Source organism: Heliconius melpomene, chromosome 21 (genome assembly GCF_056956725.1).
Source record: "Heliconius melpomene rosina isolate 202511_hmr_F chromosome 21, ASM5695672v1, whole genome shotgun sequence".
NCBI lineage: Eukaryota > Metazoa > Arthropoda > Insecta > Lepidoptera > Nymphalidae > Heliconius > Heliconius melpomene.
In genome coordinates, this window is record NC_140409.1 from 12,515,897 (window position 1) to 12,538,115 (window position 22,219).

The window sequence follows — 22,219 nt, forward strand, 5'->3', positions numbered from 1 at the left end:
GTTTGCAATGTAAGCATATTTATTTGTAATATGCATTCACACTTAAAGCTCTCATTGAATGGCGAACTCGAGTCCCGCAGGGGGCGTCCTTACAGTCGTCGACTTCCTCACAGGCAGCCACACAGTGCTTGCATTTCTCCAGGGACAGTGTACCCTCCCCCCTGCCCCGGTGTCAGTGTAAAAGCCAATAGGACCAACAGAATTAACCTCATGATCGAAAAATAAAAAACAACTGAGGTAAACGCGAACTAAACGCAATAACAAAAAAACATTTTATGCTATAATTTTCAACTAGGCACAAATCCTATCTAGTCACAAATAAATATGTCGTACACCAACTTTTTTAATGATTTGAATGATGTTGTAGTTCAAGCGGGCGAAGACGCGGGCGGGTTACTAGTAGGTAATAAATTAAATTTAAATTAATATTGTTACAAGTATTATTTATATTTAGGTTATAGTCATTACAGATGGAGCCAGTCGTGGCGCAGGGCCACAAAGTGTGACTGTTAACGTGACAGGTTGTGGGTTTGAAGCCCACTCGATGAAATCAAATATTAATACATTTTATTCCTTCGCTTTGGTGTCGAGGCAAACAAGTCGTGGTGTTGAGTACCACCAATCGACACGCGACACACGAGTCTCCAGAATTTTGTAGAAAATGAGGAACGTATTGTCTTGACAGTAAATTTCCTCTGCCTACTCTGCGATGAGCGGGTTACAGCCTAAAGGTAAACAAAAATATTACAAACAAAAATAGATTCTTACTTAAATAATGTCATTCAACGTAACTTTTATAACCGAAAATGACACACATAATTTATTCTCAAAAATTTTTAATTTTATAACATAAACCGTATTATTATTTAGTTTTAATCAAATAAAATACAACCAAAATGAATCACATCACTTTTCAATTATATTAATAACTAAATAAAAGTAAACATTATTTTCTTATATTATAATTTAACTTCTTATATTAATTGTTATCTTTGGGACAAGTATGATTTTTGCAAGAGCATAACTTGTAAATATTTGGAATTCCAACAAAGAACTGATCCCAAAACGTAGATGTGGATGTGGACGGGGAACCATTAGAAAACGACGTCTGGACGCTTACACTCCTACGGCTACGAGACGGTGAGGATGACGAATATGGAGTTGATCGATTACTAATTCGCCTCGTTGCCATTTTTGGTACGCGGCTTGCACCTGAAAAATATATATTATATTTTTATTTTGGCACTTATTACACGGTTGAATAACGCGAAGGCCAGTTATTAGATTTTTTTTTATTATATTGATTCACATATTCGAGGAACAGTGTTGTTGTGTTTTGTTTAAATTATAAAATGAGACCAGAAAAATTGCAATGTGTCATCTCCATTTTGTCTATAATTAACCCTTATCTTCACAAATTTTTTTTTTTTAAGAAAAGCAAAAAATATGCATACTGGTAGCTTCTTTGGGCTACAAAAAACATAAAAAAAATAAATAAAAAAATCATAATATGAAAATTTCGGAAAAACACGATGTATACTATACTATACATTGCTACACGTACAGTGATTCTACCATTTTTAAGAATGTATATTATACTATACATTGCGATGCTTAGGGAGGGTGGAAATGTTACTGGTAGCTTTTAAAATATACTGAAAGATTATTGTAAATAATATGATTTTAAATAAAAACAACTATATTAATGGAAGTAAAAATGTTTAATTAAAAAAATCATTCTCAAATAATTTTTTGTTACAAAATAATAACTCAGAGATCCTATTGCTTGCGGTGGTACTCCAAAAACACCTTCGATTCTTCACAAAACAAAGGTAAACCTTACATTTTATGCACATGGTACGTGCCTGGCCAGCTTTGCAGTACACATGTACCTGCACATTTGATATCCGGTTATTTGCGGCCAATGGTAATATTTGTCATAGCCAATATCATCGCAAGATCGTTAAGATACCGGTTTTGTATTTTTGCTTGGCGGGAAATCGTGTAAATTTTTCACTGAAATGTTTCGACTTAATAGTCGTATATAAAGCTAAAACTATTTTTACTTCCAACACCCATAGTCTCTTCTTCTTCTTCAGCGATAATGCCCGTAAAAGTGTCATCTCTTATGTAGAGCAATAGTCTCTTCTTCTTCTTCAGCGATAATGCCCGTAAAAGTGTCATCTCTTATGTAGAGCAAGAACTCATACATGATGTCACACACCGACTCTGATTTAGTTCTTGAAACTCCATTTACAAGGCTTATTTGGTTTATATTGACGTCGATTTTCTTCTTGTGAAATGAGGTGTAAGAGACACTTCGGTGGTATCGGCATGAATATCAGCTGCATGCGTTCCTATCTCATAATCAGAAATTTGTAAGAGGTTTAACCTTTCGAGATTTGAATTTATCGATGGCTCTGAAAAACTTTCTGTTGATCTAATCATTCCAGCTTCATTACTATTACTAGCTCTGTCACTTGTGTCAGAATCTGCATTCTCTTCAGGCACCAAGGAGAAAATGCGTCTAGCTCTATCACCCATAGAGTTTAAAACCAAAGCAAAAGACACATGCAAAAAACCAACACCAAAGATAAGCCAAACCATATTGTGTTATAAATAGGTAAATAATGAATGTAATATTATTTGTCCCTTTATATAGTTAGGTAGTCATGCAGTAATAATAATAATAGTATTTTTTATGGGAATCGAACCCATAACTTTGTGTGTAAGCTTTCTAGAACCACTATATCAAGGCGGCAGTACAACTGTCTTTTACATTATAATAAAATTGGTTTAGTATATAAGAAAAACATACTTGAAATTTACATTTTATAGTAAAGTTCCAAAAAATATTGAACCCGTGAAGTTGGCAATGTATATTATACTATACACCACCAACGAAAGGTAAACGACTGCAACTGGGGCAATGTATAGTATAATATACGTTATTAAAAAACACGAAAAAAACATACTAATTCATATAGCGACATCAGCATATATATAAAAATGTGTAAGAACAGACATTTAGGCATGTGTATTTTATAATAAACATACATATTTAGGAGTACAAACATAAAAATAAAATTAAACTTACCTTAGAGAAATCTGAGCAGCGCGTCTTGACTGTTATTTTTGACAATTTTTTTAAAACTATCATAGATAAACTACTATTTTTATTTTTGAAGTATAAATAAATGTCTAGAAATGTCATATGTTTAATAAAACTAAGTTAAAAAATATTTTATAGCGATCGTATATTTTTATAAAGTTGTATGTATAGTATACTATACAAAATGAAGATAAGGGTTAACAATAGTCACTGGACTAAGACTGGATTAGAAATAAAATCATAATAAGAAGTTTGTAACATACCATAATTTTTTGCAAGACTTTTGTCCCCTTTCTGCCCATCTTCATTTTCTTCCCTTTTTTTCTTTTCTTTCACTTCTTTCTTTCTTTTCTCTTTTTCTTCTTTAACTCCCTTCTTCGGTTCTGTTCCAGTAGTAGGATTTGGCAAGGAGCTATATGGTTGGATACCGCGACTAATTAATAGTATCGGAGATTCTTGCCCATCTTGTATTGGTACAACTGTATAAGTACAAAGCAAACCATACAATGCGTTGCATAAATTTTATATATAAATAAATGTACATATTTGTAGAGGCGTTCATATAATCTAGGAAAGAAATATTTGTTCGTTTTTAATAAATAATTTATATTTAAATTTATTAATGAAGAACTGAGTGTCTTAACACTAGGTTCCATTTGCCTACCCTGCTGTTTGCGGGATATCGCGTGAATCTGATTTTTAAATATATTACATATACGTTTTATTATATATAAAAATATTATTCTGAATAAATCAACGAATAATCTTAATTACACGTGTCCTAACCTAGTAGGTACTCGTATATAAAGCCATATAAAATGTTTATTATAAATTATACAAATACATACAATTTTTAATTAAAAAACTCACGTGATGATATATCTTCATATGAACGCGGCATCTTTATTACGTTTTATTATAATTAAATACTTAATTATCTTTAAATTTGAGTTGAGATTCGAGTCTTGTCTTATCTTGTCACCTTCTCTCACTGTATTAAAATATCATATTATGTAGGTGAATTGAAAAAATGCTTTTGATGATAAATCTTTCGGAAGGTAGTTTTGTTTTTATGATACGGCGTTTATACACTTGCTATGTCTCGGCAATCCTTTAGCGTTAGGCTTCCGTCTATACGCTTGTGAGCGCGTTTGTATGTTCATTGCATATTCACATACTTATTTAAAATTACGACGGGAAAAACTTACGGAAAGAAAATAATAAAATTTATTAAACTACAGATATAGGTAATATAACGTTCACCATATTAAAGCACATTCTTGTTATCTTCACTAAATAAAATAATGGCATTTGTAAGTAGTGTTATTCATTTGCTTTTCTATGTAATACAACAGAAAAAATATTTTGTCTGTACGTTTAATATTTTTAAGTGAAATGGATAGAGGGGCACTTAAAAAGAATAATAGAAAGCAAAAATATATTTTTTAATTTCTTGTCTCTCTGTCTGCCTGTCTGTATGTATGGTCACGCCTAATCTCTGAAAGTACTGAACCGATTTACATAAAACTTTCTCTAATTGATTTGTTTTAACTCAGCTTAATATCTACAGTTTGTTTCATCAAAATCGGTTTATTAAAAAAAGTTATCTGCATTTGAGTGAACTCAAGGCTTAAGTTTACCCCCAAATATGTAGGAATTTATATCTATACTTATAATAAATCTACATCTACATAAACCAAAATATAATATATAAAAAGAATGTAATGTTACAAAAAAATATACGTACAATAAATAGTTAGCTTTAAGTTCAAAGTATATTATTATAAATATGAATATCAAATATTAACATTGGTCGTATTATTAAATTCAAAACAATCAAAAATCCTTATAGAAATTACAATATTGTGGTAAAAAAATCATATTAGAGGATTACAGATTAAAGTAATAAACAAATATATACGTCATTCTATAATGACAGTTGTCAGTCAATTCTGTTTTTGAGTGGGACTAAACAGAGTGTCTTTTTAGTTCAAGCGGGCGAAGTCGCGGGCGGGCCGCTAGTTATGTAATAATTAATAATAATCCAATTTTCTTATCTGACTCCTACGTTACCTAAAATATACTCGAGTATCAGTCATCTATATAAGTACAATCAAAAGGTAAAGAGATTTAAATAATGCTTGTGATATGTTGATATTTAATTCGTTATTTTCTTACTAGTTTCACTCTATCTTCTCTGTTACAATTTCCTTCTCATATAATTTTGTCTTTACGTAGATTTATATTGTCGGTGGCGTAGCTGAGGTGATGCGAGCGGTGCAGTTGCACCGGGCATCAAAAGGAAAGAGGCATCAAAGTCGACCATCAATTCTTCTAATTTTTTCAATCAAGTATTAAGAAATGTACAAGAAAAATGACGCTGATCTACGTATAAGAGAAGAGTAGAAGACACTCGGCTTTTGTTATCTATAATTATCATTTTTTTAATGTCAATTGAACGATTTCACAAGTGTCAGCTGTCACAACTAAATGTTTACGTTTGTGCGTTGTTAAAAAGTTGTGTATTAAATAAAATAATATATAATTTATTCTCATTATTACTATCTACTTTAACGTGATCTCAAAACATAATGTATAATTTTAAACTTTCATAATTATAAAAGTATCATTAAAATAAAATTTTAGGATGGAGCATAGCATTGAAGCCAGTTACAGTTTGCTGTTCTACAACCTACCGACGATGACCTTTAATGATACGTAAATCTTCGGAAGTTACTAAAAAACCAAAGAAAGGTGATTACGTGATTGTTAAAAATATGAAGGATTAGGAAAATGAAGGATTTTCCAGAGGCCGTAGAGAACACTGATAGTGATCTTTATGAAATAAGTACAATGACATTTTCTGTTCGAAGTACTTGCCGTTGGCCAGAGCAATGTGATAAAATCTGGTACCAAGAAGATGCAATAGAGAAGAAGATTGCAGTTCCAATCTTATCTAATAGTCAAGGTTTTTAGAGTTCCTGAAATGAATAAATTTATGCCCAAAATGTGATTATTTTTAATATTATAAATATTTTATCGCAAATTATAACAGGTACATCAGTGGTCTCAATCTCCAAGAATTATTAAGTTAAATATTATATTAGGTACTATTATAAAACTTTATTCTATTGATATTGCATTGCAAATTATTACAGATATGTCTGATCTTATTCTCAAATAATTATTAAGTTAGGTATTATATTACATACTACCTACTATGTGAGTTGTAGCGTTAAGAGGTCTTATATTCATGTTATATACTAGAGTTGTTATTGAAACTGGGTATAAAACCTATGTTAACTAATTATAAATAAAAGTGCATTTTGTTATTTGAAATTGTTTTATTTAGTGGTTCATACACAAAGTGGTACACATGGTACAAAATCATAACTCACAACATGATTGTTTTGAGATAAGAATCAGTGAATTTTTTATATATAACTTTTATGGTTTACATATATCTATATATAAAAATGTGTAAGCCATTGTTTTTATTTTTTTTTGCAATCTTTATAATAAAAATCACTTTCTCAATGTCACATTGTATGGAGAACATATGATAGAAAAGAACTCAAGACTGCACTACTTACCTACTTATGCAACTGTGTGATATAAATCTGTAATATAGAGTTTAATTTCCTTTCGCATAAATCATTTTTATCTATCTATCTATGTAAAGTAACTTATTTGATTTGTGACAGTCAGTCACGGTGCAGTGGCAAAGCGTGTGGCTATAAGAATTACAACACGGAGTGTATATAACAATTCCAAGAAAGTAGTAAACAACGCTGACAACATTTCGCTCGACGTTTGCAATGTAAGCATATTTATTTGTAATATGCATTCACACTTAAAGCTCTCATTGAATGGCGAACTCGAGTCCCGCAGGGGGCGTCCTTACAGTCGTCGACTTCCTCACAGGCAGCCACACAGTGCTTGCATTTCTCCAGGAACAGTGTACCCTCCCCCCTGTCCCGGTGTCAGTGTAAAAGCCAATAGGACCAACAGAATTAACCTCATGATCGAAAAATAAAAAACAACTGAGGTAAACGCGAACTAAACGCAATAACAAAAAAACATTTTATGCTATAATTTTCAACTAGGCACAAATCCTATCTAGTCACAAATAAATATGTCGTGCACCAACTTTTTTAATGAATAATGTTGTAGTTCAAGCGGGCGAAGACGCGGGCGGGCCACTAGTAGGTAATAAATTAAATTTAAATTAATATTGCTACAAATATTATTTATATTTAGGTTATAGTCATTACAGATGGAACCAGTCGTGGCGCAGGGCCACAAAGTGTGACTGTTAACGTGACAGGTTGTGGATTTGAAGCCCATTTTCCTTCGCTTTGGTGTCGAGGCAAACAAGTCGTGGTGTTGAGTACCACCAATCGACACGCGACACACGAGTCTCCAGAAATTTGTGGAAAATGAGGAACGTATTGTCTTGACAGTAAATTTCCTCTGCCTACTCTGCGATGAGCGGGTTACAGCCTAAAGGTAAACAAAAATATTACAAACAAAAATAGATTCTTACTTAAATAATGTCATTCAACGTAACTTTTATAACCGAAAATGACACACATAATTTATTCTCAAAAATTTTTAATTTTATAACATAAACCGTATTATTATTTAGTTTTAATCAAATAAAATACAACCAAAACGAATCACATCACTTTTCAATTATATTAATAACTAAATAAAAGTAAACATTATTTTCTTATATTATAATTTAACTTCTTATATTAATTGTTATCTTTGGGACAAGTATGATTTTTGCAAGAGCATAACTTGTAAATATTTGGAATTCCAACAAAGAACTGATCCCAAAACGTAGATGTAGATGTGGACGGGGAACCATTAGAAAACGACGTCTGGACGCTTACACTCCTACGGCTACGAGACGGTGAGGATGACGAATATGGAGTTGATCGATTACTAATTCGCCTCGTTGCCATTTTTGGTACGCGGCTTGCACCTGAAAAATATATATTATATTTTTATTTTGGCACTTATTACACGGTTGAATAACGCGAAGGCCAGTTATTAGATTTTTTTTTATTATATTGATTCACATATTCGAGGAACAGTGTTGTTGTGTTTTGTTTAAATTATAAAATGAGAGCAGAAAAATTGCAATGTGTCATCTCCATTTTGTCTATAATTAACAATAGTCACTGGACTAAGACTGGATTAGAAATAAAATCATAATAAGAAGTTTGTAACATACCATAATTTTTTGCAAGACTTTTGTCCCCTTTCTGCCCATCTTCATTTTCTTCCCTTTTTTTCTTTTCTTTCTCTTCTTTCTTTCTTTTCTCTTTTTCTTCTTTAACTCCCTTCTTCGGTTCTGTTCCAGTAGTAGGATTTGGCAAGGAGCTATATGGTTGGATACCGCGACTAATTAATAGTATCGGAGATTCTTGCCCATCTTGTATTGGTACAACTGTATAAGTACAAAGCAAACCATACAATGCGTTGCATAAATTTTATATATAAATAAATGTACATATTTGTAGAGGCGTTCATATAATCTAGGAAAGAAATATTTGTTCGTTTTTAATAAATAATTTATATTTAAATTTATTAATGAAGAACTGAGTGTCTTAACACTAGGTTCCATTTGCCTACCCTGCTGTTTGCGGGATATCGCGTGAATCTGATTTTTAAATATATTACATATACGTTTTATTATATATAAAAATATTATTCTGAATAAATCAACGAATAATCTTAATTACACGTGTCCTAACCTAGTAGGTACTCGTATATAAAGCCATATAAAATGTTTATTATAAATTATACAAATACATACAATTTTTAATTAAAAAACTCACGTGATGATATATCTTCATATGAACGCGGCATCTTTATTACGTTTTATTATAATTAAATACTTAATTATCTTTAAATTTGAGTTGAGATTCGAGTCTTGTCTTATCTTGTCACCTTCTCTCACTGTATTAAAATATCATATTATGTAGGTGAATTGAAAAAATGCTTTTGATGATAAATCTTTCGGAAGGTAGTTTTGTTTTTATGATACGGCGTTTATACACTTGCTATGTCTCGGCAATCCTTTAGCGTTAGGCTTCCGTCTATACGCTTGTGAGCGCGTTTGTATGTTCATTGCATATTCACATACTTATTTAAAATTACGACGGGAAAAACTTACGGAAAGAAAATAATAAAATTTATTAAACTACAGATATAGGTAATATAACGTTCACCATATTAAAGCACATTCTTGTTATCTTCACTAAATAAAATAATGGCATTTGTAAGTAGTGTTATTCATTTGCTTTTCTATGTAATACAACAGAAAAAATATTTTGTCTGTACGTTTAATATTTTTAAGTGAAATGGATAGAGGGGCACTTAAAAAGAATAATAGAAAGCAAAAATATATTTTTTAATTTCTTGTCTCTCTGTCTGCCTGTCTGTATGTATGGTCACGCCTAATCTCTGAAAGTACTGAACCGATTTACATAAAACTTTCTCTAATTGATTTGTTTTAACTCAGCTTAATATCTACAGTTTGTTTCATCAAAATCGGTTTATTAAAAAAAGTTATCTGCATTTGAGTGAACTCAAGGCTTAAGTTTACCCCCAAATATGTAGGAATTTATATCTATACTTATAATAAATCTACATCTACATAAACCAAAATATAATATATAAAAAGAATGTAATGTTACAAAAAAATATACGTACAATAAATAGTTAGCTTTAAGTTCAAAGTATATTATTATAAATATGAATATCAAATATTAACATTGGTCGTATTATTAAATTCAAAACAATCAAAAATCCTTATAGAAATTACAATATTGTGGTAAAAAAATCATATTAGAGGATTACAGATTAAAGTAATAAACAAATATATACGTCATTCTATAATGACAGTTGTCAGTCAATTCTGTTTTTGAGTGGGACTAAACAGAGTGTCTTTTTAGTTCAAGCGGGCGAAGTCGCGGGCGGGCCGCTAGTTATGTAATAATTAATAATAATCCAATTTTCTTATCTGACTCCTACGTTACCTAAAATATACTCGAGTATCAGTCATCTATATAAGTACAATCAAAAGGTAAAGAGATTTAAATAATGCTTGTGATATGTTGATATTTAATTCGTTATTTTCTTACTAGTTTCACTCTATCTTCTCTGTTACAATTTCCTTCTCATATAATTTTGTCTTTACGTAGATTTATATTGTCGGTGGCGTAGCTGAGGTGATGCGAGCAGTGCAGTTGCACCGGGCATCAAAAGGAAAGAGGCATCAAAGTCGACCATCAATTCTTCTAACTTTTTCAATCAAGTATTAAGAAATGTACAAGAAAAATGACGCTGATCTACGTATAAGAGAAGAGTAGAAGATACTCGGCTTTTGTTATCTATAATTATCATTTTTTTTATGTCAAATGAACGATTTCACAAGTGTCAGCTGTCACAACTAAATGTTTACGTTTGTGCGTTGTTAAAAAGTTGTGTATTAAATAAAATAATATATAATTTATTCTCATTATTACTATCTACTTTAATGTGATCTCAAAACATAATGTATAATTTTAAACTTTCATAATTATAAAAGTATCATTAAAATAAAATTTTAGGATGGAGCATAGCATTGAAGCCAGTTACAGTTTGCTGTTCTACAACCTACCGACGATGACCTTTAATGATACGTAAATCTTCGGAAGTTACTAAAAAACCAAAGAAAGGTGATTACGTGATTGTTAAAAATATGAAGGATTAGGAATATGAAGGATTTTCCAGAGGCCGTAGAGAACACTGATAGTGATCTTTATGAAATAAGTACAATGACATTTTCTGTTCGAAGTACTTGCCGTTGGCCAGAGCAATGTGATAAAATCTGGTACCAAGAAGATGCAATAGAGAAGAAGATTGCAGTTCCAATCTTATCTAATAGTCAAGGTTTTTAGAGTTCCTGAAATGAATAAATTTATGCCCAAAATGTGATTATTTTTAATTTTATAAATATTTTATCGCAAATTATAACAGGTACATCAGTGGTCTCAATCTCCAAGAATTATTAAGTTAAATATTATATTAAGTACTATTATAAAACTTTATTCTATTGATATTGCATTGCAAATTATTACAGATATGTCTGATCTTATTCTCAAATAATTATTAAGTTAGGTATTATATTACATACTACCTACTATGTGAGTTGTAGCGTTAAGAGGTCTTATATTCATGTTATATACTAGAGTTGTTATTGAAACTGGGTATAAAACCTATGTTAACTAATTATAAATAAAAGTGCATTTTGTTATTTGAAATTGTTTTATTTAGTGGTTCATACACAAAGTGGTACACATGGTACAAAATCATAACTCACAACATGATTGTTTTGAGATAAGAATCAGTGAATTTTTTATATATAACTTTTATGGTTTACATATATCTATATATAAAAATGTGTAAGCCATTGTTTTTATTTTTTTTGCAATCTTTATAATAAAAATCACTTTCTCAATGTCACATTGTATGGAGAACATATGATAGAAAAGAACTCAACACTGCACTACTTACCTACTTATGCAACTGTGTGATATAAATCTGTAATATAGAGTTTAATTTCCTTTCGCATAAATCATTTTTATCTATCTATCTATGTAAAGTAACTTATTTGATTTGTGACAGTCAGTCACGGTGCAGTGGCAAAGCGTGTGGCTATAAGAATTACAACACGGAGTGTATATAACAATTCCAAGAAAGTAGTAAACGCTGACAACATTTCGCTCGACGTTTGCAATGTAAGCATATTTATTTGTAATATGCATTCACACTTAAAGCTCTCATTGAATGGCGAACTCGAGTCCCGCAGGGGGCGTCCTTACAGTCGTCGACTTCCTCACAGGCAGCCACACAGTGCTTGCATTACTCCAGGGACAGTGTACCCTCCCCCCTGCCCCGGTGTCAGTGTAAAAGCCAATAGGACCAACAGAATTAACCTCATGATCGAAAAATAAAAAACAACTGAGGGTAAGTAAACGCAATAACAAAAAAACATTTTATGCTATAATTTTCAACTAGGCACAAATCCTATCTAGTCACAAATAAATATGTCGTGCACCAACTTTTTTAATGAATAATGTTGTAGTTCAAGCGGGCGAAGACGCGGGCGGGCCACTAGTAGGTAATAATTTAAATTTAAATTAATATTGCTACAAGTATTATTTATATTTAGGTTATAGTCATTACAGATGGAGCCAGTCGTGGCGCAGGGCCACAAAGTGTGACTGTTAACGTGACAGGTTGTGGATTTGAAGCCCACTCGATGAAATCAAATATTAATACATTTTATTCCTTCGCTTTGGTGTCGAGGCAAACAAGTCGTGGTGTTGAGTACCACCAATCGACACGCATAGTCTCCAGAATTTTGTGGAAAATGAGGAACGTATTGTCTTGACACTAAATTTCCTCTGCCTACTCTGCGATGGGCGGGTTACAGCCTAAAGCTATAAAAATATTACAAACAAAAATAGATTCTTACTTAAATAATGTCATTCAACGTAACTTTTATAAACGAAAATGACACACATAATTTATTCTCAAAAATTTTTAATTTTATAACATAAACCGTATTATTATTTAGTTTTAATCAAATAAAATACAACCAAAATGAATCACATCACTTTTCAATTATTTATATTCATAACTAAATAAAAGTAAACATTATTTTCTTATATTATAATTTAACTTCTTATATTAATTGTTATCTTTGGGACAAGTATGATTTTTGCAAGAGCATAACTTGTAAATTTTTGGAATTCCAACGAAGAACTGATCCCAAAACGTAGATGTGGATGTGGACGGGGAACCATTAGAAAACGACGTCTGGACGCTTACACTCCTACGGCTACGAGACGGTGAGGATGACGAATATGGAGTTGATCGATTACTAATTCGCCTCGTTGCCATTTTTGGTACGCGGCTTGCACCTGAAAAATATATATTATATTTTTATTTTGGCACTTATTACACGGTTGAATAACGCGAAGGCCAGTTATTAGATTTTTTTTTATTATATTGATTCACATATTCGAGGAACAGTGTTGTTGTGTTTTGTTTAAATTATAAAATGAGAGCAGAAAAATTGCAATGTGTCATCTCCATTTTGTCTATAATTAACAATAGTCACTGGACTAAGACTGGATTAGAAATAAAATCATAATAAGAAGTTTGTAACATACCATAATTTTTTGCAAGACTTTTGTCCCCTTTCTGCCCATCTTCATTTTCTTCCCTTTTTTTCTTTTCTTTCTCTTCTTTCTTTCTTTTCTCTTTTTCTTCTTTAACTCCCTTCTTCGGTTCTGTTCCAGTAGTAGGATTTGGCAAGGAGCTATATGGTTGGATACCGCGACTAATTAATAGTATCGGAGATTCTTGCCCATCTTGTATTGGTACAACTGTATAAGTACAAAGCAAACCATACAATGCGTTGCATAAATTTTACATATAAATAAATGTACATATTTGTAGAGGCGTTCATATAATCTAGGAAAGAAATCTTTGTTCGTTTTTAATAAATAATTTAAATATATTAATGAGGAACTGAGTGTCTTAACACTAGGTTCCCTTTGCCTACCCTGCTGTTTGCGGGATATCGCGTGAATCTGATTTTTAAATATATTACATATACGTTTTATTATATATAAAAATATTATTCTGAATAAATCAATGAATAATCTTAATTACACGTGTCCTAACCTAGTAGGTACTCGTATATAAAGCCATATAAAATGTTTATTATAAATTATACAAATACATACAATTTTTAATTAAAAAACTCACGTGATGATATATCTTCATATGAACGCGGCATCTTTATTACGTTTTATTATAATTAAATACTTAATTATCTTTAAATTTGAGTTGAGATTCGAGTCTTGTCTTATCTTGTCACCTTCTCTCACTGTATTAAAATCTCATATTATGTAGGTGAATTGAAAAAATGCTTTTGATGATAAATCTTTCGGAAGGTAGTTTTGTTTTTATGATACGGCGTTGATACACTTGCTATGTCTCGGCAATCCTTTAGCGTTAGGCTTCCGTCTATACGCTTGTGAGCGCGTTAGTATGTTCATTGCATATTCACATACTTATTTAAAATTACGACGGGAAAAACTTACGGAAAGAAAATAATAAAATTTATTAAACTACAGATATAGGTAATATAACGTTCACCATATTAAAGCACATTCTTGTTATCTTCACTAAATAAAATAATAGCATTTGTAAGTAGTGTTATTCATTTGATTTTCTATGTAATACAACAGAAAAAATATTTTGTCTGTACGTTTAATATTTTTAAGTGAAATGGATAGAGGGGCACTTAAAAAGAATAATAGAAAGCAAAAATATATTTTTTAATTTCTTGTCTCTCTGTCTGCCTGTCTGTATGTATGGTCACGCCTAATCTCTGAAAGTACTGAACCGATTTACATAAAACTTTCTCTAATTGATTTGTTTTAACTCAGCTTAATATCTACAGTTTGTTTCATCAAAATCGGTTTATTAAAAAAAAGTTATCTGCATTTGAGTGAACTCAAGGCTTAAGTTTACCCCCAAATATGTAGGAATTTATATCTATACTTATAATAAATCTACATCTCATAAACCAAAATATAATATATAAAAAGAATGTAATGTTACAAAAAAATATACGTACAATAAATAGTTAGCTTTAAGTTCAAAGTATATTATTATAAATATGAATATCAAATATTAACATTGGTCGTATTATTAAATTCAAAACAATCAAAAATCCTTATAGAAATTACAATATTGTGGTAAAAAAATCATATTAGAGGATTACAGATTAAAGTAATAAACAAATATATACGTCATTCTATAATGACAGTTGTCAGTCAATTCTGTTTTTGAGTGGGACTAAACAGAGTGTCTTTTTAGTTCAAGCGGGCGAAGTCGCGGGCGGGCCGCTAGTTATGTAATAATTAATAATAATCCAATTTTCTTATCTGACTCCTACGTTACCTAAAATATACTCGAGTATCAGTCATCTATATAAGTACAATCAAAAGGTAAAGAGATTTAAATAATGCTTGTGATATGTTGATATTTAATTCGTTATTTTCTTACTAGTTTCACTCTATCTTCTCTGTTACAATTTCCTTCTCATATAATTTTGTCTTTACGTAGATTTATATTGTCGGTGGCGTAGCTGAGGTGATGCGAGCAGTGCAGTTGCACCGGGCATCAAAAGGAAAGAGGCATCAAAGTCGACCATCAATTCTTCTAACTTTTTCAATCAAGTATTAAGAAATGTACAAGAAAAATGACGCTGATCTACGTATAAGAGAAGAGTAGAAGATACTCGGCTTTTGTTATCTATAATTATCATTTTTTTTATGTCAATTGAACGATTTCACAAGTGTCAGCTGTCACAACTAAATGTTTACGTTTGTGCGTTGTTAAAAAGTTGTGTATTAAATAAAATAATATATAATTTATTCTCATTATTACTATCTACTTTAATGTGATCTCAAAACATAATGTATAATTTTAAACTTTCATAATTATAAAAGTATCATTAAAATAAAATTTTAGGATGGAGCATAGCATTGAAGCCAGTTACAGTTTGCTGTTCTACAACCTACCGACGATGACCTTTAATGATACGTAAATCTTCGGAAGTTACTAAAAAACCAAAGAAAGGTGATTACGTGATTGTTAAAAATATGAAGGATTAGGAATATGAAGGATTTTCCAGAGGCCGTAGAGAACACTGATAGTGATCTTTATGAAATAAGTACAATGACATTTTCTGTTCGAAGTACTTGCCGTTGGCCAGAGCAATGTGATAAAATCTGGTACCAAGAAGATGCAATAGAGAAGAAGATTGCAGTTCCAATCTTATCTAATAGTCAAGGTTTTTAGAGTTCCTGAAATGAATAAATTTATGCCCAAAATGTGATTATTTTTAATTTTATAAATATTTTATCGCAAATTATAACAGGTACATCAGTGGTCTCAATCTCCAAGAATTATTAAGTTAAATATTATATTAAGTACTATTATAAAACTTTATTCTATTGATATTGCATTGCAAATTATTACAGATATGTCTGATCTTATTCTCAAATAATTATTAAGTTAGGTATTATATTACATACTACCTACTATGTGAGTTGTAGCGTTAAGAGGTCTTATATTCATGTTATATACTAGAGTTGTTATTGAAACTGGGTATAAAACCTATGTTAACTAATTATAAATAAAAGTGCATTTTGTTATTTGAAATTGTTTTATTTAGTGGTTCATACACAAAGTGGTACACATGGTACAAAATCATAACTCACAACATGATTGTTTTGAGATAAGAATCAGTGAATTTTTTATATATAACTTTTATGGTTTACATATATCTATATATAAAAATGTGTAAGCCATTGTTTTTATTTTTTTTGCAATCTTTATAATAAAAATCACTTTCTCAATGTCACATTGTATGGAGAACATATGATAGAAAAGAACTCAACACTGCACTACTTACCTACTTATGCAACTGTGTGATATAAATCTGTAATATAGAGTTTAATTTCCTTTCGCATAAATCATTTTTATCTATCTATCTATGTAAAGTAACTTATTTGATTTGTGACAGTCAGTCACGGTGCAGTGGCAAAGCGTGTGGCTATAAGAATTACAACACGGAGTGTATATAACAATTCCAAGAAAGTAGTAAACGCTGACAACATTTCGCTCGACGTTTGCAATGTAAGCATATTTATTTGTAATATGCATTCACACTTAAAGCTCTCATTGAATGGCGAACTCGAGTCCCGCAGGGGGCGTCCTTACAGTCGTCGACTTCCTCACAGGCAGCCACACAGTGCTTGCATTACTCCAGGGACAGTGTACCCTCCCCCCTGCCCCGGTGTCAGTGTAAAAGCCAATAGGACCAACAGAATTAACCTCATGATCGAAAAATAAAAAACAACTGAGGGTAAGTAAACGCAATAACAAAAAAACATTTTATGCTATAATTTTCAACTAGGCACAAATCCTATCTAGTCACAAATAAATATGTCGTGCACCAACTTTTTTAATGAATAATGTTGTAGTTCAAGCGGGCGAAGACGCGGGCGGGCCACTAGTAGGTAATAATTTAAATTTAAATGAATATTGCTACAAGTATTATTTATATTTAGGTTATAGTCATTACAGATGGAGCCAGTCGTGGCGCAGGGCCACAAAGTGTGACTGTTAACGTGACAGGTTGTGGATTTGAAGCCCACTCGATGAAATCAAATATTAATACATTTTATTCCTTCGCTTTGGTGTCGAGGCAAACAAGTCGTGGTGTTGAGTACCACCAATCGACACGCATAGTCTCCAGAATTTTGTGGAAAATGAGGAACGTATTGTCTTGACACTAAATTTCCTCTGCCTACTCTGCGATGGGCGGGTTACAGCCTAAAGCTATAAAAATATTACAAACAAAAATAGATTCTTACTTAAATAATGTCATTCAACGTAACTTTTATAAACGAAAATGACACACATAATTTATTCTCAAAAATTTTTAATTTTATAACATAAACCGTATTATTATTTAGTTTTAATCAAATAAAATACAACCAAAATGAATCACATCACTTTTCAATTATTTATATTCATAACTAAATAAAAGTAAACATTATTTTCTTATATTATAATTTAACTTCTTATATTAATTGTTATCTTTGGGACAAGTATGATTTTTGCAAGAGCATAACTTGTAAATTTTTGGAATTCCAACGAAGAACTGATCCCAAAACGTAGATGTGGATGTGGACGGGGAACCATTAGAAAACGACGTCTGGACGCTTACACTCCTACGGCTACGAGACGGTGAGGATGACGAATATGGAGTTGATCGATTACTAATTCGCCTCGTTGCCATTTTTGGTACGCGGCTTGCACCTGAAAAATATATATTATATTTTTATTTTGGCACTTATTACACGGTTGAATAACGCGAAGGCCAGTTATTAGATTTTTTTTTATTATATTGATTCACATATTCGAGGAACAGTGTTGTTGTGTTTTGTTTAAATTATAAAATGAGAGCAGAAAAATTGCAATGTGTCATCTCCATTTTGTCTATAATTAACAATAGTCACTGGACTAAGACTGGATTAGAAATAAAATCATAATAAGAAGTTTGTAACATACCATAATTTTTTGCAAGACTTTTGTCCCCTTTCTGCCCATCTTCATTTTCTTCCCTTTTTTTCTTTTCTTTCTCTTCTTTCTTTCTTTTCTCTTTTTCTTCTTTAACTCCCTTCTTCGGTTCTGTTCCAGTAGTAGGATTTGGCAAGGAGCTATATGGTTGGATACCGTGACTAATTAATAGTATCGGAGATTCTTGCCCATCTTGTATTGGTACAACTGTATAAGTACAAAGCAAACCATACAATGCGTTGCATAAATTTTACATATAAATAAATGTACATATTTGTAGAGGCGTTCATATAATCTAGGAAAGAAATCTTTGTTCGTTTTTAATAAATAATTTAAATATATTAATGAGGAACTGAGTGTCTTAACACTAGGTTCCCTTTGCCTACCCTGCTGTTTGCGGGATATCGCGTGAATCTGATTTTTAAATATATTACATATACGTTTTATTATATATAAAAATATTATTCTGAATAAATCAATGAATAATCTTAATTACACGTGTCCTAACCTAGTAGGTACTCGTATATAAAGCCATATAAAATGTTTATTATAAATTATACAAATACATACAATTTTTAATTAAAAAACTCACGTGATGATATATCTTCATATGAACGCGGCATCTTTATTACGTTTTATTATAATTAAATACTTAATTATCTTTAAATTTGAGTTGAGATTCGAGTCTTGTCTTATCTTGTCACCTTCTCTCACTGTATTAAAATATCATATTATGTAGGTGAATTGAAAAAATGCTTTTGATGATAAATCTTTCGGAAGGTAGTTTTGTTTTTATGATACGGCGTTGATACACTTGCTATGTCTCGGCAATCCTTTAGCGTTAGGCTTCCGTCTATACGCTTGTGAGCGCGTTAGTATGTTCATTGCATATTCACATACTTATTTAAAATTACGACGGGAAAAACTTACGGAAAGAAAATAATAAAATTTATTAAACTACAGATATAGGTAATATAACGTTCACCATATTAAAGCACATTCTTGTTATCTTCACTAAATAAAATAATAGCATTTGTAAGTAGTGTTATTCATTTGATTTTCTATGTAATACAACAGAAAAAATATTTTGTCTGTACGTTTAATATTTTTAAGTGAAATGGATAGAGGGGCACTTAAAAAGAATAATAGAAAGCAAAAATATATTTTTTAATTTCTTGTCTCTCTGTCTGCCTGTCTGTATGTATGGTCACGCCTAATCTCTGAAAGTACTGAACCGATTTACATAAAACTTTCTCTAATTGATTTGTTTTAACTCAGCTTAATATCTACAGTTTGTTTCATCAAAATCGGTTTATTAAAAAAAAGTTATCTGCATTTGAGTGAACTCAAGGCTTAAGTTTACCCCCAAATATGTAGGAATTTATATCTATACTTATAATAAATCTACATCTCATAAACCAAAATATAATATATAAAAAGAATGTAATGTTACAAAAAAATATACGTACAATAAATAGTTAGCTTTAAGTTCAAAGTATATTATTATAAATATGAATATCAAATATTAACATTGGTCGTATTATTAAATTCAAAACAATCAAAAATCCTTATAGAAATTACAATATTGTGGTAAAAAAATCATATTAGAGGATTACAGATTAAAGTAATAAACAAATATATACGTCATTCTATAATGACAGTTGTCAGTCAATTCTGTTTTTGAGTGGGACTAAACAGAGTGTCTTTTTAGTTCAAGCGGGCGAAGTCGCGGGCGGGCCGCTAGTTATGTAATAATTAATAATAATCCAATTTTCTTATCTGACTCCTACGTTACCTAAAATATACTCGAGTATCAGTCATCTATATAAGTACAATCAAAAGGTAAAGAGATTTAAATAATGCTTGTGATATGTTGATATTTAATTCGTTATTTTCTTACTAGTTTCACTCTATCTTCTCTGTTACAATTTCCTTCTCATATAATTTTGTCTTTACGTAGATTTATATTGTCGGTGGCGTAGCTGAGGTGATGCGAGCAGTGCAGTTGCACCGGGCATCAAAAGGAAAGAGGCATCAAAGTCGACCATCAATTCTTCTAACTTTTTCAATCAAGTATTAAGAAATGTACAAGAAAAATGACGCTGATCTACGTATAAGAGAAGAGTAGAAGATACTCGGCTTTTGTTATCTATAATTATCATTTTTTTTATGTCAAATGAACGATTTCACAAGTGTCAGCTGTCACAACTAAATGTTTACGTTTGTGCGTTGTTAAAAAGTTGTGTATTAAATAAAATAATATATAATTTATTCTCATTATTACTATCTACTTTAATGTGATCTCAAAACATAATGTATAATTTTAAACTTTCATAATTATAAAAGTATCATTAAAATAAAATTTTAGGATGGAGCATAGCATTGAAGCCAGTTACAGTTTGCTGTTCTACAACCTACCGACGATGACCTTTAATGATACGTAAATCTTCGGAAGTTACTAAAAAACCAAAGAAAGGTGATTACGTGATTGTTAAAAATATGAAGGATTAGGAATATGAAGGATTTTCCAGAGGCCGTAGAGAACACTGATAGTGATCTTTATGAAATAAGTACAATGACATTTTCTGTTCGAAGTACTTGCCGTTGGCCAGAGCAATGTGATAAAATCTGGTACCAAGAAGATGCAATAGAGAAGAAGATTGCAGTTCCAATCTTATCTAATAGTCAAGGTTTTTAGAGTTCCTGAAATGAATAAATTTATGCCCAAAATGTGATTATTTTTAATTTTATAAATATTTTATCGCAAATTATAACAGGTACATCAGTGGTCTCAATCTCCAAGAATTATTAAGTTAAATATTATATTAGGTACTATTATAAAACTTTATTCTATTGATATTGCATTGCAAATTATTACAGATATGTCTGATCTTATTCTCAAATAATTATTAAGTTAGGTATTATATTACATACTACCTACTATGTGAGTTGTAGCGTTAAGAGGTCTTATATTCATGTTATATACTAGAGTTGTTATTGAAACTGGGTATAAAACCTATGTTAACTAATTATAAATAAAAGTGCATTTTGTTATTTGAAATTGTTTTATTTAGTGGTTCATACACAAAGTGGTACACATGGTACAAAATCATAACTCACAACATGATTGTTTTGAGATAAGAATCAGTGAATTTTTTATATACAACTTTTATGGTTTACATATATCTATATATAAAAATGTGTAAGCCATTGTTTTTATTTTTTTTTGCAATCTTTATAATAAAAATCACTTTCTCAATGTCACATTGTATGGAGAACATATGATAGAAAAGAACTCAACACTGCACTACTTACCTACTTATGCAACTGTGTGATATAAATCTGTAATATAGAGTTTAATTTCCTTTCGCATAAATCATTTTTATCTATCTATCTATGTAAAGTAACTTATTTGATTTGTGACAGTCAGTCACGGTGCAGTGGCAAAGCGTGTGGCTGTAAGCGCAACTGTTGTGGGTTCGATTCTCACTCTAGGGAAGAAAATTTGTTCATTTCCTTGCTCTGGTAAGAAGTAAAAGAGCGACCTTGAGGTCCAACAAATTGGGCAAATATTAGGGTGGGTAGCAGGGGAACCTATTGCTAAAATTCTACCAATTTTAACACCAGGTTTCCCTTACCAAAGGGGATATACCTAGCATGTACATATTTCCAAATATTATTGAAAAATAATTTAATACATATTGAAATATGTCTAAATATATTTTTTAACATATCAAGATTTTAACTTTCTTGGATCACAAGACAAAGCTTAAAAGCAAATGAGCCTTCATGTCCTGGCTAAGTGGTAATTGACCAACCGTAAACAAATTTCCTTGTGGCGGTATGCACGAATATAACTTAATTAGTTAAAGTGCT

At 30.9% G+C, this 22,219-nt stretch overlaps 4 protein-coding genes and 4 long non-coding RNA genes across 8 annotated transcripts; 4 read left to right on the top strand and 4 right to left on the bottom strand.

Moving 5' to 3' along the window:
* Positions 1–759: 759 nt before the first annotated feature.
* On the bottom strand, positions 760–4,341 carry LOC146527312 (uncharacterized). Its single transcript, XM_085206590.1, has 3 exons — positions 3,983–4,341; positions 3,376–3,591; positions 760–1,212 (listed from the first exon to the last, which is right to left on the bottom strand). The coding sequence occupies exons 1-3, from the start codon at positions 4,011–4,013 to the stop codon at positions 980–982; spliced, it is 480 nt and encodes a 159-aa protein (XP_085062716.1). The 5' UTR covers positions 4,014–4,341; the 3' UTR covers positions 760–979.
* A 648-nt stretch (positions 4,342–4,989) lies between these two features.
* LOC146527313 (uncharacterized) lies at positions 4,990–6,444 on the top strand. The gene is made up of 2 exons (XR_014879254.1): positions 4,990–5,232; positions 5,351–6,444. It is a non-coding gene; the product is annotated as an uncharacterized LOC146527313 (long non-coding RNA).
* Positions 6,443–9,307, bottom strand: LOC146527314 (uncharacterized). Its single transcript, XM_085205839.1, has 3 exons — positions 8,962–9,307; positions 8,355–8,570; positions 6,443–8,102 (listed from the first exon to the last, which is right to left on the bottom strand). Exons 1-3 carry the CDS (start codon positions 8,990–8,992, stop codon positions 7,870–7,872), a joined length of 480 nt encoding a protein of 159 aa, XP_085061965.1. The 5' UTR covers positions 8,993–9,307; the 3' UTR covers positions 6,443–7,869.
* A 661-nt stretch (positions 9,308–9,968) lies between these two features.
* LOC146527315 (uncharacterized) lies at positions 9,969–11,423 on the top strand. Its single transcript, XR_014879321.1, has 2 exons — positions 9,969–10,211; positions 10,330–11,423. It is a non-coding gene; the product is annotated as an uncharacterized LOC146527315 (long non-coding RNA).
* A 1,315-nt stretch (positions 11,424–12,738) lies between these two features.
* Positions 12,739–14,079, bottom strand: LOC146527316 (uncharacterized). Its single transcript, XM_085206425.1, has 3 exons — positions 13,949–14,079; positions 13,348–13,563; positions 12,739–13,095 (listed from the first exon to the last, which is right to left on the bottom strand). Exons 1-3 carry the CDS (start codon positions 13,977–13,979, stop codon positions 12,863–12,865), a joined length of 480 nt encoding a protein of 159 aa, XP_085062551.1. The 5' UTR covers positions 13,980–14,079; the 3' UTR covers positions 12,739–12,862.
* An 876-nt stretch (positions 14,080–14,955) lies between these two features.
* On the top strand, positions 14,956–16,410 carry LOC146527317 (uncharacterized). Its single transcript, XR_014879255.1, has 2 exons — positions 14,956–15,198; positions 15,317–16,410. It is a non-coding gene; the product is annotated as an uncharacterized LOC146527317 (long non-coding RNA).
* Positions 16,411–17,716: 1,306 nt separating this feature from the next.
* On the bottom strand, positions 17,717–19,095 carry LOC146527318 (uncharacterized). Its single transcript, XM_085206455.1, has 3 exons — positions 18,936–19,095; positions 18,335–18,550; positions 17,717–18,082 (listed from the first exon to the last, which is right to left on the bottom strand). Exons 1-3 carry the CDS (start codon positions 18,964–18,966, stop codon positions 17,850–17,852), a joined length of 480 nt encoding a protein of 159 aa, XP_085062581.1. The 5' UTR covers positions 18,967–19,095; the 3' UTR covers positions 17,717–17,849.
* Positions 19,096–19,942: 847 nt separating this feature from the next.
* On the top strand, positions 19,943–21,397 carry LOC146527319 (uncharacterized). The gene is made up of 2 exons (XR_014879256.1): positions 19,943–20,185; positions 20,304–21,397. It is a non-coding gene; the product is annotated as an uncharacterized LOC146527319 (long non-coding RNA).
* Positions 21,398–22,219: the final 822 nt, after the last annotated feature.

Coding starts and splice junctions, on each gene's coding strand:
- LOC146527312 (XM_085206590.1), bottom strand. CDS start 4,013: ATGCCGCGTTCATATGAAGATATATCATCAC. Junction 3,592..3,982: donor ATATGAAGATATATCATCAC/GTGAGTTTTTTA, acceptor GTACTTATACAG/TTGTACCAATACAAGATGGG. Junction 1,213..3,375: donor AAGTCTTGCAAAAAATTATG/GTATGTTACAAA, acceptor TATATTTTTCAG/GTGCAAGCCGCGTACCAAAA.
- LOC146527316 (XM_085206425.1), bottom strand. CDS start 13,979: ATGCCGCGTTCATATGAAGATATATCATCAC. Junction 13,564..13,948: donor ATATGAAGATATATCATCAC/GTGAGTTTTTTA, acceptor GTACTTATACAG/TTGTACCAATACAAGATGGG. Junction 13,096..13,347: donor AAGTCTTGCAAAAAATTATG/GTATGTTACAAA, acceptor TATATTTTTCAG/GTGCAAGCCGCGTACCAAAA.
- LOC146527314 (XM_085205839.1), bottom strand. CDS start 8,992: ATGCCGCGTTCATATGAAGATATATCATCAC. Junction 8,571..8,961: donor ATATGAAGATATATCATCAC/GTGAGTTTTTTA, acceptor GTACTTATACAG/TTGTACCAATACAAGATGGG. Junction 8,103..8,354: donor AAGTCTTGCAAAAAATTATG/GTATGTTACAAA, acceptor TATATTTTTCAG/GTGCAAGCCGCGTACCAAAA.
- LOC146527318 (XM_085206455.1), bottom strand. CDS start 18,966: ATGCCGCGTTCATATGAAGATATATCATCAC. Junction 18,551..18,935: donor ATATGAAGATATATCATCAC/GTGAGTTTTTTA, acceptor GTACTTATACAG/TTGTACCAATACAAGATGGG. Junction 18,083..18,334: donor AAGTCTTGCAAAAAATTATG/GTATGTTACAAA, acceptor TATATTTTTCAG/GTGCAAGCCGCGTACCAAAA.